Genomic DNA, 14,794 nt, shown 5'->3' on the forward strand with positions numbered 1-14,794 from the left:
GGTGTTTGTTCCTGTTCAGCAGGAAACCAAACACGGCGGATCAGTGACTCCATTTGAGGAGAATTCGTCCTCAGTGGTAAACACGTCTGTGCTGACCTCGTCTGTGACATCATCACTGCAGGGCGGGGTTACAGGTGCTGCAGGGCACACCTGGTATGTATTTCAAATATTTATCATCAGACTGTGGACATACAGGAGGCGGAGCCGCAAACTTGACTGATTTCTCTTTTTATTTGATAATTACATTAATTATTCAGGTACAAGCTGCTGATTGGTCCGTCCAGCCGCTCAGGTGAAGGCCAGGTGATCTGGGATTGGTCAGTTGGTCAGCTGGGAAAAAAAAAAGACAGGTGAGACACAGAATGCAGTATACTTGGGCGGGGCTAAAACACTAGTCCAGTACCTGAGTGGTGCTTAAACGTGATTGAAGTACCTGGATGGACTTTAAGCGGTAGTGGTGTACCTGGACGGCTGAAACAGGTTGTCCAGTACCTGAGTAGTGCTGAAACAGGTAGTCAGGCACCTTGACGGAACTTAAACAGGTAGTTTGATACTTGGAAGTTGGGTACCTGGGCAAGGCTTAAATGGTAGTCAAGCACCTGGGTGGAGGTTTAAGCAGCTGTGATGTACCTGGACCGGCTTAAACAAGCAGTCAGTTACATGGGCGGGGCTTAAACGGTTGGTCAGGTACCTGGGAGGGGCTTAAAAGGGTTGTCACGGTCCTAGGTGGGGCTTTAACAAGAGGCAGGTACCAGGACGGGTTTTTACAGGTAGTCTGGTATCTTGGCGGAGCTTAAATGGTATTCGGGTACCTTGGCGGGGCTTAAACAGGAAGGAAGTTACATAAACATGACGTAAATATTATTTAAGTACTCGGGCGGAGCTTAAACAGGCAGTCTGATATCTTGGCTGGGCTTAAAGCATAGCCCTGGCTTAAATAGAAGATCAGGTTACCATCAATAGGTACTCAGATACCTGGACAAGGTTTAAACAGGTAGTCAGTTACATGGGCGGGGCTTAAATATGTCATCAGGTACCTGGGCGTGTCTTTAACAGGATGTGAAGCCCTTCCAGTAGAAGTTCTTGCAGCCAGCTTTGCGTTCGCGGGGGGGCAGGTTGTTGGGGGGGTCGACGGACCGCTCCAGGTTCATCCTTCCTCCTGTTGCCATGGAAACAACCTCGGCCTCCCGCTGGGCGTCGGCCTCTGGCAGAGACATCTGAGCCAGCAAGTCCTCCACTGCGCGTTTACTCCACTCCTGAAAGACATTTTTTCAAAAAACAATTAAGAAGTTTTGAAACGACAGAGAACAGTTTGAGAACCGTTTTGCTCGATAAAAAATGATTGCTTTTTACTGTGACATAAGTTTAAGTGTTTAATTAAGAGAAGTATAAATATTTTTTTGAAATATAATAAAATAATAATGATATAATAATAATAAAATAATAAATAATAATAAAATAATCCATCCAAATTTTGCAATTTTGTGTTTTTCCATATTTTTGAAAGAAATCAAAACCATATTCTCAGGTTTTAGAGGTTACAATAATTTTAAAAAGTATCTGAATGCAGCACAAGAACTGCATGTAAATCAGAAAGTGAGGTGAAAACAGTCTGAAGATGTGGAGACTAAAAATGGACAAAAACATCCTGAAGATAAACCAGATGTAGTTCAGGCAGGAACCTGAGCCGTTACAGTCACATGTCATGTTTGTCTACCACCTGCAGCGTCTCTCACAGCAGGTGGTCCACATAAACATTTGCCGCTCATTCGAGCTGAAACAACAATGCAACATTTGCATCCTCGCTGCTCTAATCTGCTGCCTCCGCCTCCTCCCGCATCAGCATTTCATGAATTTTAAACGTTTTTAATGTGGTCATAAAATGTTGAGTATCTCAGGGTGTGTGGAGATTTGTGAGCTAAGGGACAGTCCATTTTAATCCCAACATTTATTGTTGAAATAAATGGTTAAAACCTTAAATAAAAAGAAATAAAATAAAACTATCTAAATATTCATTTCATATCTGAACAGGACAGCAAGCGTTTTCTCATTATTTTTGCTTGTATCCAGGATTTTTTCTTTTTGTTAATACCCATTGATTTTTGGGTTTCACCATTGCTTTTTTTGTGAGGTAAAAGAAGATTTTACAAGAGGTCGTGATGCTCAAGATAAGAAATAAACATTTCATTTTCACAGTCCAAAGATTATCGCCCGGGGCGAAGAAAAATAAGTTTTATATTTTAGGGACATTTAAAAAATGCATTAATATAATTTAATTACATTTAAATAATATTTTAGAGTAATTACAATGACTGGATTATTTACTTTCAGGGCAGAAGGGACACTTCTACATTTGGTGCATTAACTTACTGTAAGTAAGTTACTTTTTTTTATTTTACACACTTTACAAACTTAGCACATTATACAGATGTTTAATTTTGAATATTTACTTACTAGTGCTAAAAATGTATCACTGTATTTCTTCTACTTCTTATATTTTTACACACTTTACATACTCAGCACATTATACTTATATTTTTATATATTTACACAATAATTGTTTTACTGAAACTGTATTGCCATTTTATAATGATAATAATTATAATTATAATTATCATTATTTTTTATTTTTATCTTTCTTCTTCTTCTTCTTCTTCTTCTTATTATTATTATTATTATTAGTAGTAGTAGTAGTATGGGTGAGATTTGGATGGTTAAGAACATTTGGTGCATCTGGAGTTGAGTTTTCTCCGCTGTAAATAAGGTGTCTAAATTAACAAATTAAACAGTCTTGTTTGATAAAACTACCCTGAGCTCAGTTTGGTGATGGAGGTCCTCAGGGCTCCACTCTAGGTCCTCTTAATATGTGTCCATAAAAACTGCAAACTTCACAAATTGAGTTGTTTCACAAACATGCTTCATGCAGGAACATTCTCTTAAATTTCTCTAAATTTAAACAGAACAAAAATGAAAAACAAAAAAGGAAATGACTTGAAAAAAATGTGCTTAAAAATAATTACAATTCTGAAAAAGAAAGACTAGTTTTCCAGACATTTTTCCCAGTTTGTTTTTGATAAAATTCTACATTCACTGATTTCTTACTCCCCTTTTTTCCTCATGATTTCAATATTGAACCAATTTTTTAAAGAGTTCAAAGGTTTAAATACTTGAGAAAGCAGCACAAGAAAACTGATGCCAAAGTTTTAACATATTAAAGGATAAAGACTAAAACGTATTTTAGACACCTAGAAAATCAGTTTAGGGGTACGCTGTATTGAGAGTATTTTCACGGCTTTACCTTTTCCATCAGGCAGCTATTTCCAACGAGAACCTCTGATGCCGTTCAGTTCCTCATCTATTCTTGTCAAAGCCAAAAGACTCCATCGAGAAAAACATTCATTTGAAATATTAACATAAATATGTTATTCTGATAATTATAAGTATTTTTCCAAGCTTTTTAAAAATAATCTTCCAAATTTACTGATTTTTGCAATATGATTAATATTTCATTTCAGTAACAAGTTGCTTGCTGCTTTTTTCAGGTTTTTGAAACATATTATGGTATAGATGACTATGTCAGCTCACTTCAGAAAATCTTTTGATTTATATTTGATGTAGTTTGCTTTTTCTGTAAATACATATTTAAACTGATGTCACAAAATTAGTATTATTATTTTATCACTTTCCCCAGGTCATTTCCGTTGTTTGAGTTATTTATTACTTTTTCTTACTAATTTTCAGGTTATTTTCTCAGACTTTTGAATTTCTCTGTCTCTGTTTCTTTTCTCACTGCTCATTTCTCCATGTTTTTGACAGAAATCTAGCCAATTTGCTCAGTTTCAAAGGGTTAACAGGGTTCATGTTTTTCCAACAGAAATGGAGCGTTCTGATTGGTCGCCAGCCCGCTCACCTGTGACAGGAGTCCGGCGCTGCGAGCTCGTTGCAGCAGCCGGTGGTGATGGAGCTCCAGGTCCAGATCTTGGTTCTGGTACTGATCCTGGTCTCTGTCGGGCTGTGAGAAAACACCTGGACCGCACAGAACCAACGCCACGAGGACCAAGATGGCGGGACAACGAATGTACTGCATACCTACGTTATATCAGGAGGAGAAGAAGAACGAAGAGGAAAATGAAACATCAGAAACAAAAAAGACAAAAAGAACGAGAGAGAAAAAGACTGAAAGTTCCTACTGTCTGCTGGTCTGGTCACTCCTGCTGGTCCGGGTGCCGGTTCTGGTTCTGGGCTTGTCTCTGGTCTCGGTCCTCCCGGTGCTGCTCTTTTGAAGCCTGGCGCACCTCCTCCTGCGGGTCACATGACGCGGCGTGTTTGAGTGGCAGTTGGCGGGGTGCAAGGCGACGCAGGAACGCCGACATCGGAGTTAAACAAACGTGCATTAGTCCTTATTGACTTTAAATGGAGTCTGAACAATAAAACAATAAAACTATCAGCAGCAGCAGCGCTCGGCAGCCGCCGGCGCTCATCTTCAACAAATACAACGGCAGAATGTCCGGCTGAAGAGGAGAGGAATTAACGAAGCGTTCAGAGGATTAGCAGACTTCATTAGCACTCGCTGATATCTCCATTAAACAAAGAGGCAGCCGCAGAGAGTCGCCCACTCAACATTCAGTCAGAACAAACACGCCTCCGGCTCCACTTTAACACGGCACAAAAAACACTCTGGCAGTTTGAAACGTTCTGCGGAGGAGAGAGGAGAGGAGGTGGCATCAGGGAATCCCAGCCGGAGTAACTCCGCAAAAACACCTCGAGTCCGGGGCAGTAAGACGGCATCTTCGGCCCAACTTTGGTCATTTTACGCTATGATAAGAAATCAAAACAAAAAAAGATCATTATGATTTTGGATTTCTCCCGTTTGTTGACGATTAACTCTTTTATCATCATCTTTATCCACCTGAACATCAGTCAGCCATCGGAGTGATGAAAGGTCGCTGTGCTCTCGTTCCTCCGTCTTGTCATAAGCGGGTTTCCATTAACCCTCAAACTGTGCAAACTGAAATTGCAAATATAAAATACGTCGGATGGAAACACGTCAATTTCGGGAAAAACTCCCGTTTAGCACAAAATACATTTTTATGCTAAAACGATCTGAACGACGCCATTCTCCCCGTTAAAATTCGGCATGATGTAAGATCAACTTTTTTAAGGTGGAAATATGTTGCTTTAAGTATTTACCTTTATGAAAAGTGACGATGCCCAAAGTGCCCTAATCAGTGCGAGACCTGATTCTTGGGGCGCAAAATTTGTTAAATGTCACAGGAAGCGTTTTGCATTTTATTCAGATATTCTACGAATCGTTGAGTGAAGATAAATTCAACACTTGTCAGGTTTTCATTAACCCTCAGTTTACAAAATTGAAATTGCAAATATAATATACGTCCAATGGAAACATGACAACGTAAAAGTAAACGCCTATTTATCGCAAAAACGTTTTAAGCTGGCATGAGGTGATATTTCGGGCAATTCGAAAAAGCCACGTTTGGCAAATCTGCAGTCAGTCGATCATTCAAATCTCATTCATATCAAATAATTTATAAACACATTGAATATGTCGTGGACTACATCTTCCAGAAATCCCTCATACGTGTCCGCTCCCACGTAGAGGCTCGCCTTTCCATCACGGCTCCATAACACGCCTACGTGACCTTGGATTGGAAATAATGACGGCGAGTGCGGTGGCTGCAATAGAAATAAAGCTGCTGATGTTTTGAACATCGGTTGCCATGGTTACTGGGATGTTATTACCAGAGGAGAAGTCACATGACATCACTCAGTGGAAACGGTCAGCTGCATCTTGAGTTTTATCAACATTTAGGAAATGTCGCTTAAGTTTCGCACAGATCTGAAACGGAAACCCACCCGCTGATGCGTCCTGCTGCCACGTCGGCGTCTCTGTTTCTCAGCTCTCGAAAAGCGTCTGACGGATGTGAAAAGGACAGAAAATCCAACCTGTTCCAGAAACTCTAATAAACGTTTCGGAGATAACGTGAGGTCGTGTTATTTTAAGGCTCTGTGTCTACAGTCCTTCAGACGCAGATGAAATCACACGTCTCATTATCAGTAAAGACGTTTGTAGAAACAAAACGTGTTTCGAAAAGGAGCTCGATGGCTCTGGGACACGTGACGGTGTGAAACACGTGGAGCGTCACAAAGACGTTTTGTCAGATTGATGTGTGATTGGCCGCAGGACGCTCTGAGCGTTACTGCGGTAACCTGCAGCCTGTCATGAAACTCACGTGTAAATAAAGTTTTCCAGTAACAGTTAAATTTGACCGTGATGACACGATTCAGCCCAAATTAAATTTAAGTGTTTTCCTGTAAACTTCGTGTCGGTGACTTCACTCAGTGACTCAGAGAGGAAACAAAAACTGTACGCATCACAGGGGGCGGCGTGATGTCATCACTCTCCCACCGTGTGTGTGTGTGTGTGTGTGTGTGTGTGTGTGTGTGTGTGTGTGTGTGTGTGCCAGCAGCTCCGCAGCAACGGCTTCTTGCTGTTAATGTGTTACCACGGCAACCAGCACCTGCTAATGTGCTGTTTATTAGCATTCAGAGAAAGTGATGGAGATGAAGTCAGTTTGATTTCTGTAGATGTAAAAAAACTAAAGAAAAAAGTTGTTTTTTTCTTACATTGTATCTCTTTTTTTGTTTTTGTCCGGAGCTTTGACTTAAAGGATGAAAAAATCTCACGTTGCAGGAAAAATGGTAGAAAGCTCAGGAAGATCAGATTTGACACTTTCAGCTTCAGTAAGAAGCAGCTGCTTTTTCACAACATGTCGAAAATCTGTCGAGTTGATTTTACTTGAAGATAATCATAGAAACTGATTGCCTTGAAAAATGTAATTAAATATCACTTTAAAATTTTATTTGAACTTAATTTGTGAAGTTGTTGCAACTTAAAAATGACAAGTTTAACTCTTAGGGACCAAGCGTCAGTATTTGATGAGTTTTACCTGCAAGAAAATTACCTAAAAATCGTTATTTTTTTAAGAAAGGAAGAAAATTATCCAAAAGATAATGAAATATCAAGAAACCTTTATTTATAATAATAATCATTTTCATAAAATGATTAAATATGTCACATCTTTCATGAGATTTAATGCTTTTAAATAAACAGGATACAACAGGAAGTGACTTCTGTAAAACAACATGTTTTATTAAACTCAACAAGAATCATATTCACAAAACAAAAAAAAACTGTTATCAGACTACCTCAGTAATATTTCACAATTACAGGATACAAATATGTACAACAACAAGCCTGTGCGATGATTTCAAGACCGTAAACACGACTTACGATTTCATGTATCATCGTTTCATAAAGAAAACCTTCCTGCAGAGTCCTTTATGTCGACATGTACATCTTCTGATGGCACTTTAACCCCTTAAAACCTGAACATATTGATTCATTGATTTCTCAGAAAAAGAAAAAAAATAAGGGTGAGGCAATTTAACATGACATGGCCGAAAATAAGCAAAAAATTACTAAAAAGGTTACAAGAAAATTACCTGAAAATAAAGTACAAAACAAACAGTCCACACAAATATATATATATATATATATATATATATATATATATATATATATATACATCCCACATTTTTAAATATGAAATAATCATAATAATAAATTAACATTTTTCCTAAAAATGAGGAATTATTATTTTTTTGTGGGACATTTTTTTTGCCAAGTTTTGATTTTTTTCTCTCTCGTGTTTTAGAATGAATCTGCTCAGGTTTCAAAGGGTTAACTGTTCTCAGTGCAGGGATTTGAATATTGCTGAAAAAGTATTTATGAGTTGTTGCTATTTATATTTAGAGTAAGTGTTAGTATCAGCAGCACCAACAGCAGCAGTACCAGTTGCAGTAGTACTTGCAGTAGTAGTAGTAGTAACAGTGCGTTCACACACTCAGAGGCTGCGAGGTGTGTGTGTGTGTGTGCGTGTGTGTGTGTGTGTGTGTGTGTGTGTGTGTTGGTGTCAGTAGTCAGAGTATCAGTAGTGTTAGCTGCAGCAGTATTTACAGCGGTCGTCATGGTTACAGTTGCTTCATACAGACTCGACAGCGGCTGATCAGACTGCCCGGAAACTCTCCTGTATCAGTCTGAGGCTTCGGTTTACTGCAGGACCACACACACACACACACACACACACACACACACACACACACACACAGGAGAGAGAGAAATCAGGTCAGTTTATTAAATCTCATATTTAAAAAAAAATCATAATTTAAACCTTTAATCTAAAAGAAATGTTCTTTTTTTCCTTTGTTGTGAATCAAGAGAACAGAATCAAACAGAAACAGAGGAGACCCGGGCTCAGTCTGATGAGCGCGCAGCATAAACGGGGAGAAGAAGAGAAAAACGACACTAACATGTCAGGAAAATGTTCTTTCTCTTTAATTCGTCACCACTTTGTTTCAGGAGGAAACAGAGGACGTCGCCCCCCGCTGGTGTTTCAAAGAGCTGCAGCAGAATCACATCCGAATCTGCTTCACATGAAGAAGAAACTCTGCGCTCACACGCACACAATCTTTGATTTTTGCCCTCATTCCCAAAACGATAGCTCTCCCACTGTGTTGTTTTCACGGTTACTGAAGGCGGATTTTCAGACCTGTTCTCACACTGAAGGCGTCACATCCCGATGCCAAAAGGCACCTTTCAGCGTCACTTTTAAACACGACCAAAAAGAAATATGCCATGCCACGAGCAGGGCGTGGCATGGCTAATCACTGATATTTCCAGGCAGGGTTAAAAATTACTCTGCACATAGTATATTGAAAATAATCTTCTTTTTTTTTTCAACCTCAAAACACAACGGCATCATGAAAGAAACCTGGCATCTGAAGGGTTAAAATTCTGAAAATCAATAAATATTTGATGTTTATATGATGATATATGACTAGGGCTGATGTTTTTAAATAAAAAAAAAAACTCAATGAAAGTAGAAAAAAACATCATAATATCATGTATAATATTTCTTATAGTCTGATTTTTAAAAGTGCATTTTGTGTGCAGAGCGATATAAGTGCGAGTATCTGACACTGCAAAAAAAATAATGTAGAAAAATCAGTGTTGCTGCTGATCACTGACATATCCAGGCTGTGATAATAAAAAATAAAAATACATGGAATTGAAAGAGTTAAAATTCTGAAAATTATTGATGATATTTACTGTATTTAATATTTAGGATTAGGACCGATGTTGCTTAAAAAAAAAAAACTCAGTGAAAGAAGAAAATAATATTAATGTGTAATTTTTTAAAAGCTTGATTTGAAAGCGACTGGAGTGTGTGTGATATTAAAGCGGAGCCCTAAAGGGTTAAATATAATAATTTGTGTTTTACTGGCTTTATATTCTGCTCCTGCAGATTTGTATCAGTTGGAAATTCACATAAACTTGATCTTCAGGCTGAGTGATATTGATTTTATATTGTACAACTCTGCAGATGAAAGATTTCAGTATTGATTACTTGTGATTAGGTGTCTCCTGTTCTTCGGTGTTTCCTCACTTCAGCCGACTCTCGGCTCTCCCGAGCTGATTGCAGCTGACGCAGATCACCTGCCGCTCAGGTGTTTGGGACTGACTCCTGATGAACGAGTGAGAGCAGCTGGGAGCATTTGTCTCTGGACCAATCAGAGTGCGGCGCCGTTTTTTCTTCAGGAGTCGGTGAGGCGCACGCTCAGATCCTCTGTGCACCTCATGCCAGCAAATACTGAACCACATTCTGCTGTCTGCGTCCTCTCAGACGTCTTTAGTGTTTGTCTTCTGTTTGTCTCTCACACTTCAGCGGAGAAAAATAAAGAAAATCTGCATGAAGGCAGGTCTCAGTGCTCCTCCTGCCGAACAATCCCCACACGCCCCCGGCTTTTTAGAAATGTTTCTTCTATTGAAATCCCTTCATACATATTTGCTTATTATAGCAAAGACGCTTGTGTTTATTATTAATGACGCCTTTTGGGAGATTTGTTTCTCCAAGAAAATATATCAGTCAATGCAATTGTGTTTGTTTAGCACCTTTTAAACAAACTGAATGCAATTCAAAGTGCTTCACAGTTTGACTGAAGAAAAAGAACAGAAAATAAGCAAAGATGGATCTTAAAAAATCAAATGAGCAATAACTATAAAACTATTTAAAAAAAAACTAAAATAGTAAGACACTACTTAAAAGCCAGACTTTAGTTTAAAAGTATTAATATTCTGAGCTCCTCTCAGATCCTCTGGCAGGCTGTTTCAGTGTTTTGGAGCGTAAAAAAGCAGAATCACCAAATGTTTTACTCAGCTCTGAGATGCAGACCGCTGCACGGCCATGCAGCGCCTGATAAACCGATAAAATCATTTTAAAACTGATGCAAAAACCAACAGGCAGCCAGTGTGGAGTTTTTCAAACAGGCGTAAAGTGAGCGCTCCGTCTGCTCTCAGTCTGAACTCGTGCTGCAGGAATCTGAATCAGCTGACGCTCATTAATTGTCACAGTCGTCCAGCCCGCTGGTTAAAAAACGTGTGTTAGTTTCTCCGTGTTGCTCAGAGAGAGAAACGGCCTGACTTTCTTTTCTGAAATAATAAAATGTTGTTTTGTGATACAGCATATGTGAGGTTTGAAATCAGAATCAAATATGAGCCTGAGATTTCTGGCTTTTTGATGTGGTTTTAGTCCAGGTGTGTTTAGTTTGGAGGCCAGTTTCTCTCTCTGAGTCTCTGAACCGATGATCAGTACTTCTGCTTCGCCCTGCTAAAGTAGTAAAAAAGTTCGGTGAGATCCAGGGCTCAACATCTAAAATGTCGTTAAAAATGAGTCGGCCGGTTTGGAGCTGATTCTCAGGCTTCTTCCCGATCATCCATGGTGTTAAAATACACTCGGACTCGCCATCAGTGAAAGAAAAAGCTGAACTCCAGCAGCTGATTATTTAAAAAAAAACACCTGATGGCAATTAAGCACAGAGCGAATCTGAGGAGGCGACATGCAAAACATATCGTTCGCTCTTTTTTGTTTCTTAATCTAAGCTGTCGATAAAATAAGTGTCAACCTGAGTAATCTGGGTCGCCGTGGAGTTTTTATTCCACGTGCCATCCTCTCATATGCTCTTTTGCTGTGAGATTGTACTGACCGGAAAGTCTACCTTTTTCTGAACCTGGTGCTCGAAGAGTAACGCTCTGATTCTAAAGTGCAAATCATGCATGAACCATCTGGTGTGATCAGTGCACTGTGAGGTCACCCTAATATAAAAAAACACTCCTCATTGTATCACAGGGGATAAAGCTGCGTTCACATGTTGGCGCAGCTGTTCTGTATCTCTGCATGCTGACAACACTTTTGCGTATGTGAAGGTCTAAATATGCTGACGACACTGCTGTGTATCTGAAGGTCTTCTGCACCCAAAAAACATTTTTTAAGGTGCTTAAGTTTTAACTTGAGAAAAAAGTCCATATTTAAGCAGCTTTTGACACAAGATTTTTGCTATGAAATAATTAGTGGCCAAAGGACCATTTGTATCAGTGTTACTCTTTACTTCCCCTCAAAACTTTTTATTGTCTTGCAGTGCATCTCGTGAGATACCAACTGAAATTTGGAAACTGCAGGACTAAAGGTGTTTTGTACCTTTTTCTGCAGATGACACTGTTGTGTACGTGAAGTCTTCTGTACCCTGTTATGGTTTTAAAGGTTTTGACCTGTCATAGATGTCAATAAGAGCGACGTGTACCCAAATGTGTCCTCAAAGGCGAGTCGTACCTGAACATGTCTCCGGGGTTGAGCGCGGCCAGCCAGTAGCTGTAGGAGTCGGTGTAGTAGTTGCACGTTCCTCTGCCGTGACACTCAATGAAGGGAATCTTCCGGAAGTTTTCCAGACAGGATCCAGGAGACGCCAATGGCTGACCTGACCCCTCTGCCCCGACTCCTGTTTCCTAAAGACCGACAGCAGCGACAGAGTCCAGGTCAACCACAACCTCAGTTTCTCAGAACCCCCAAATAATTGATCCTCATGGAGGAACATTATGACTGACCTGCTGCCGAAGATCACACGTAGTTTCAAATAATACAATCTGTCACAGAGTTACGTATTTTATGATGGTTTAGGAGGTTAAGTTACTTGATTTAACACTGCCCCTTACTTTCAATTTGTTAAAAAGGCCTGAATGAAAAGGCCAAAATTCTTCATGGATTGAAGTAAAGGTGGACTCCACAATAAACCGAGTCTCATTTATCCAGCTGTTTTCTCAGTTCTTCACAAACACCTGATTTTGCACTCAAACATTTAAAGTAACTCGTCAGTGGGCCGTGCATCAGACTGTCTGTACATGTGTGTTTTGACTCGTTATTCTTTTCTGTGAAAAGTCGTGTGTTTGACACGACTTGACAAAACGAGCTCACCATCACGAAGGAGTATCCGAACCAGAGCGGGTCCCAGCCTGAGGGACAGTCTGGGATGATACTGGTCTGACTGTGGACGGCGATCACGTTGGCTCTGGCTTCACATACTGTGCACCTTTAACACAGGAAACACACGCTTACAGACATGCTCACGGCACACATGTTTTAGTTTGGTCGTACTAATTCATCTTAAAGTAGGGCTGGGCAATATGGCTGTAAAATATTAACACGATTCTTTAGGGCTACATTGCAATACACAATATATATCACAATATTTTTAAATGTCCTTTAAACTAAAGTTTACTAATAAAATACAAAATTATTGAATGAACTGAAATTACAATAAAATTAAATAAAGTAGCAACTGTCATATAACATTGCTAATGTTATAATAATATATGAGAAAATACAGTAATAAGGAAGTTAAATTACTTTTAAAATGAGTCCTTTGAAACCTTCATCACTTTTGTTGTGCTGCTTTCAGATGCCTTTCACAAGTATTTAAGCCCCTGAACTCTGAGCAAATTGGTTTGATTTCTTAAAAAAAAAAGAGGGTGGAGACAAAAAATAATAATATTGTCACATAATGTTAAATATATAATTATGACGATTATTCTAGACATTTTCCCTTGCTGTTTACGTTGCCCAGTGCCTGTTTTCTATGTTTTTGAGAGAAGAAAACACAGTTTGCTCAAGTGTCAAAGGGTTAAAATTTTTAAAAGTATTGTTATAATTATAAACTGTAACAGCCGTATGAGGATTCCTCCTCTGCAAGCACCAAACAAACGATCAGCTCTAAGGTTCAGATATTAATAGTATTTGCAAATGGCAGTTTAGCTCCGCGGTCTCAAAATGTGACGAAACAGTGACGTCTGAGGCTCTGCAGAAGCCCTGATGTTTGTGTGTGTGTCTGTAAGAGCGACACAACCGAAATGCCGTCGGCTTATAAAAACAAAGTGACAATTCACACTCGATGTTCGTGATATACTCGTTTTACAAATCGCAAGTGGAACACGCCGCGTGACCTCGAGAGTATTCGATATTTCGCCCACGTTTATTTTGAAGGGTTTGCGTTGGTGTGTGTGTGTTTGTGTGTGTGTGTGTTTGTGTGTGTGTGCGTGTGTTACCGGCTGATGTAATTCTTGAGTAAATCTCCGGAGATTAATGGCATGCTGCCTGGCAGCGGTTCATCGGTTGACAGCCAATAGGAGTAGTCGTTGCGTGATGCGTAGCGACAGGTGCTGTCCATGCTGCAGAACAGGAAGGGCATGGTGGTAAAACGAGGTAAACAGCTGCCTAATGTACCTGAAGAGACACACACACACACACACACACACACACACACACACACACACACACACAGATGTTTTAGGTTTCATTTAAAGTAAAGTGAAAGTACTTTAAAACTGCACATGAGTGCAGTGTGTGTGTTAAAGTACGCGTCATGTTACCCAGGTCTTGTCCGTGAGCTCGGTTGTTCCCGTTGATGAACAGCAGCGAGTATCCGCTGTACATCTGCGTCGACCCTGCGGGGCATTCTGGGACGAAGAGTTCCTGGCTGTGTCTGGTGAACAGGAAGCCGTCCTTCTCCGGCGCGTCACTGCACGGACCCGATCGACCTTGCACACCTTTAGCACCGGTCGGACCTCGTGAGCCTGTGACTCCTGTCAACACAGAGTCAGTTCTGCGTGAAAAAGATCTATTTTATCATCATCCAAAGACAGAAAGACAATAAAATTCCCCCAAAATACATTTTGGTTTGTCTTTCCACTGCTCAATTAATCTCCAACCAAAGATTGGTTGAAATTAACCCTTAATTTACTGGTGGTTCGGTGACGGTATTTCGCAGCTGTTTCTAGTTAAACAAAAAGGTCTTTCTCTGAGTCCATAAGAAACGTTTTGCACTGATTGACTGACACATGGACGCCTTTTTTTGCAGCCTTCCTGTGAAAGCAGCCGATGCGTCAGTGAAACTGGAAGCGCAGGAACACCCAGACATTTAGGTTCAGCCAAAGAGAAGAGCTTTGGGAGAAATAATGAGTTGACAGAGAAACAGCAGATATTTAGGAGTAACACCAGGACTCACCGCGCTCTGGATGAGTTTAAAAAGGTTATGAACGTCAAATCTCTTAACTCTCTTTAGTTTACAAAGTGAGAATATTTCCAGCGTTAGATGTGCGGTTCTGTTTTAAAGCTCTCACCTTTTGGTCCAGGGAATCCTGGGTCTCCCTGTTCCCCTCTCAGTCCAGGACGTCCAACTTGTCCTCTTCTTCCGGCCCTTCCTCTGATGCCCTTAAAACCTGCAGCCACAGACCACAACACTGCCTCTGACACTCTGTTTGCTCAGATTGAACCTAAAAATGCAGCAGCTCACACCTAAAGCCTGACGACTAAGAATGAAATACTGT

General features: G+C 40.0%; 2 protein-coding genes across 2 annotated transcripts in view; both read right to left on the bottom strand.

Annotated features, from left to right (window-relative positions):
• Positions 1 to 212: 212 nt before the first annotated feature.
• sst1.2 (somatostatin 1, tandem duplicate 2) lies at positions 213 to 4,279 on the bottom strand. Its single transcript, XM_042486003.2, has 4 exons — positions 4,191 to 4,279; positions 3,911 to 4,089; positions 1,038 to 1,256; positions 213 to 330 (listed from the first exon to the last, which is right to left on the bottom strand). Exons 2-3 carry the CDS (start codon positions 4,085 to 4,087, stop codon positions 1,050 to 1,052), a joined length of 384 nt encoding a protein of 127 aa, XP_042341937.1. The 5' UTR covers positions 4,088 to 4,089; positions 4,191 to 4,279; the 3' UTR covers positions 213 to 330; positions 1,038 to 1,049.
• A 2,871-nt stretch (positions 4,280 to 7,150) lies between these two features.
• col4a3 (collagen, type IV, alpha 3) overlaps positions 7,151 to 14,794 on the bottom strand; it is a 41,377-nt gene continuing 33,733 nt past the window's right edge. Inside the window, exons 47-52 of the mRNA XM_088078422.1 lie at positions 14,588 to 14,686; positions 13,838 to 14,050; positions 13,514 to 13,691; positions 12,387 to 12,501; positions 11,748 to 11,920; positions 7,151 to 8,134 (exon numbers count right to left, since the gene is read on the bottom strand). Of these exons, the coding sequence (XP_087934548.1) occupies positions 8,053 to 8,134; positions 11,748 to 11,920; positions 12,387 to 12,501; positions 13,514 to 13,691; positions 13,838 to 14,050; positions 14,588 to 14,686 (860 nt within the window). The 3' untranslated portion in view covers positions 7,151 to 8,052. The remainder of the gene's footprint in view (positions 8,135 to 11,747; positions 11,921 to 12,386; positions 12,502 to 13,513; positions 13,692 to 13,837; positions 14,051 to 14,587; positions 14,687 to 14,794) is intronic.

Source organism: Plectropomus leopardus, chromosome 6, assembly GCF_026936395.1.
Source record: "Plectropomus leopardus strain MGB_pleo_1.0 chromosome 6, ASM2693639v1, whole genome shotgun sequence".
Taxonomy (NCBI): Eukaryota; Metazoa; Chordata; class Actinopteri; order Perciformes; family Serranidae; genus Plectropomus; species Plectropomus leopardus.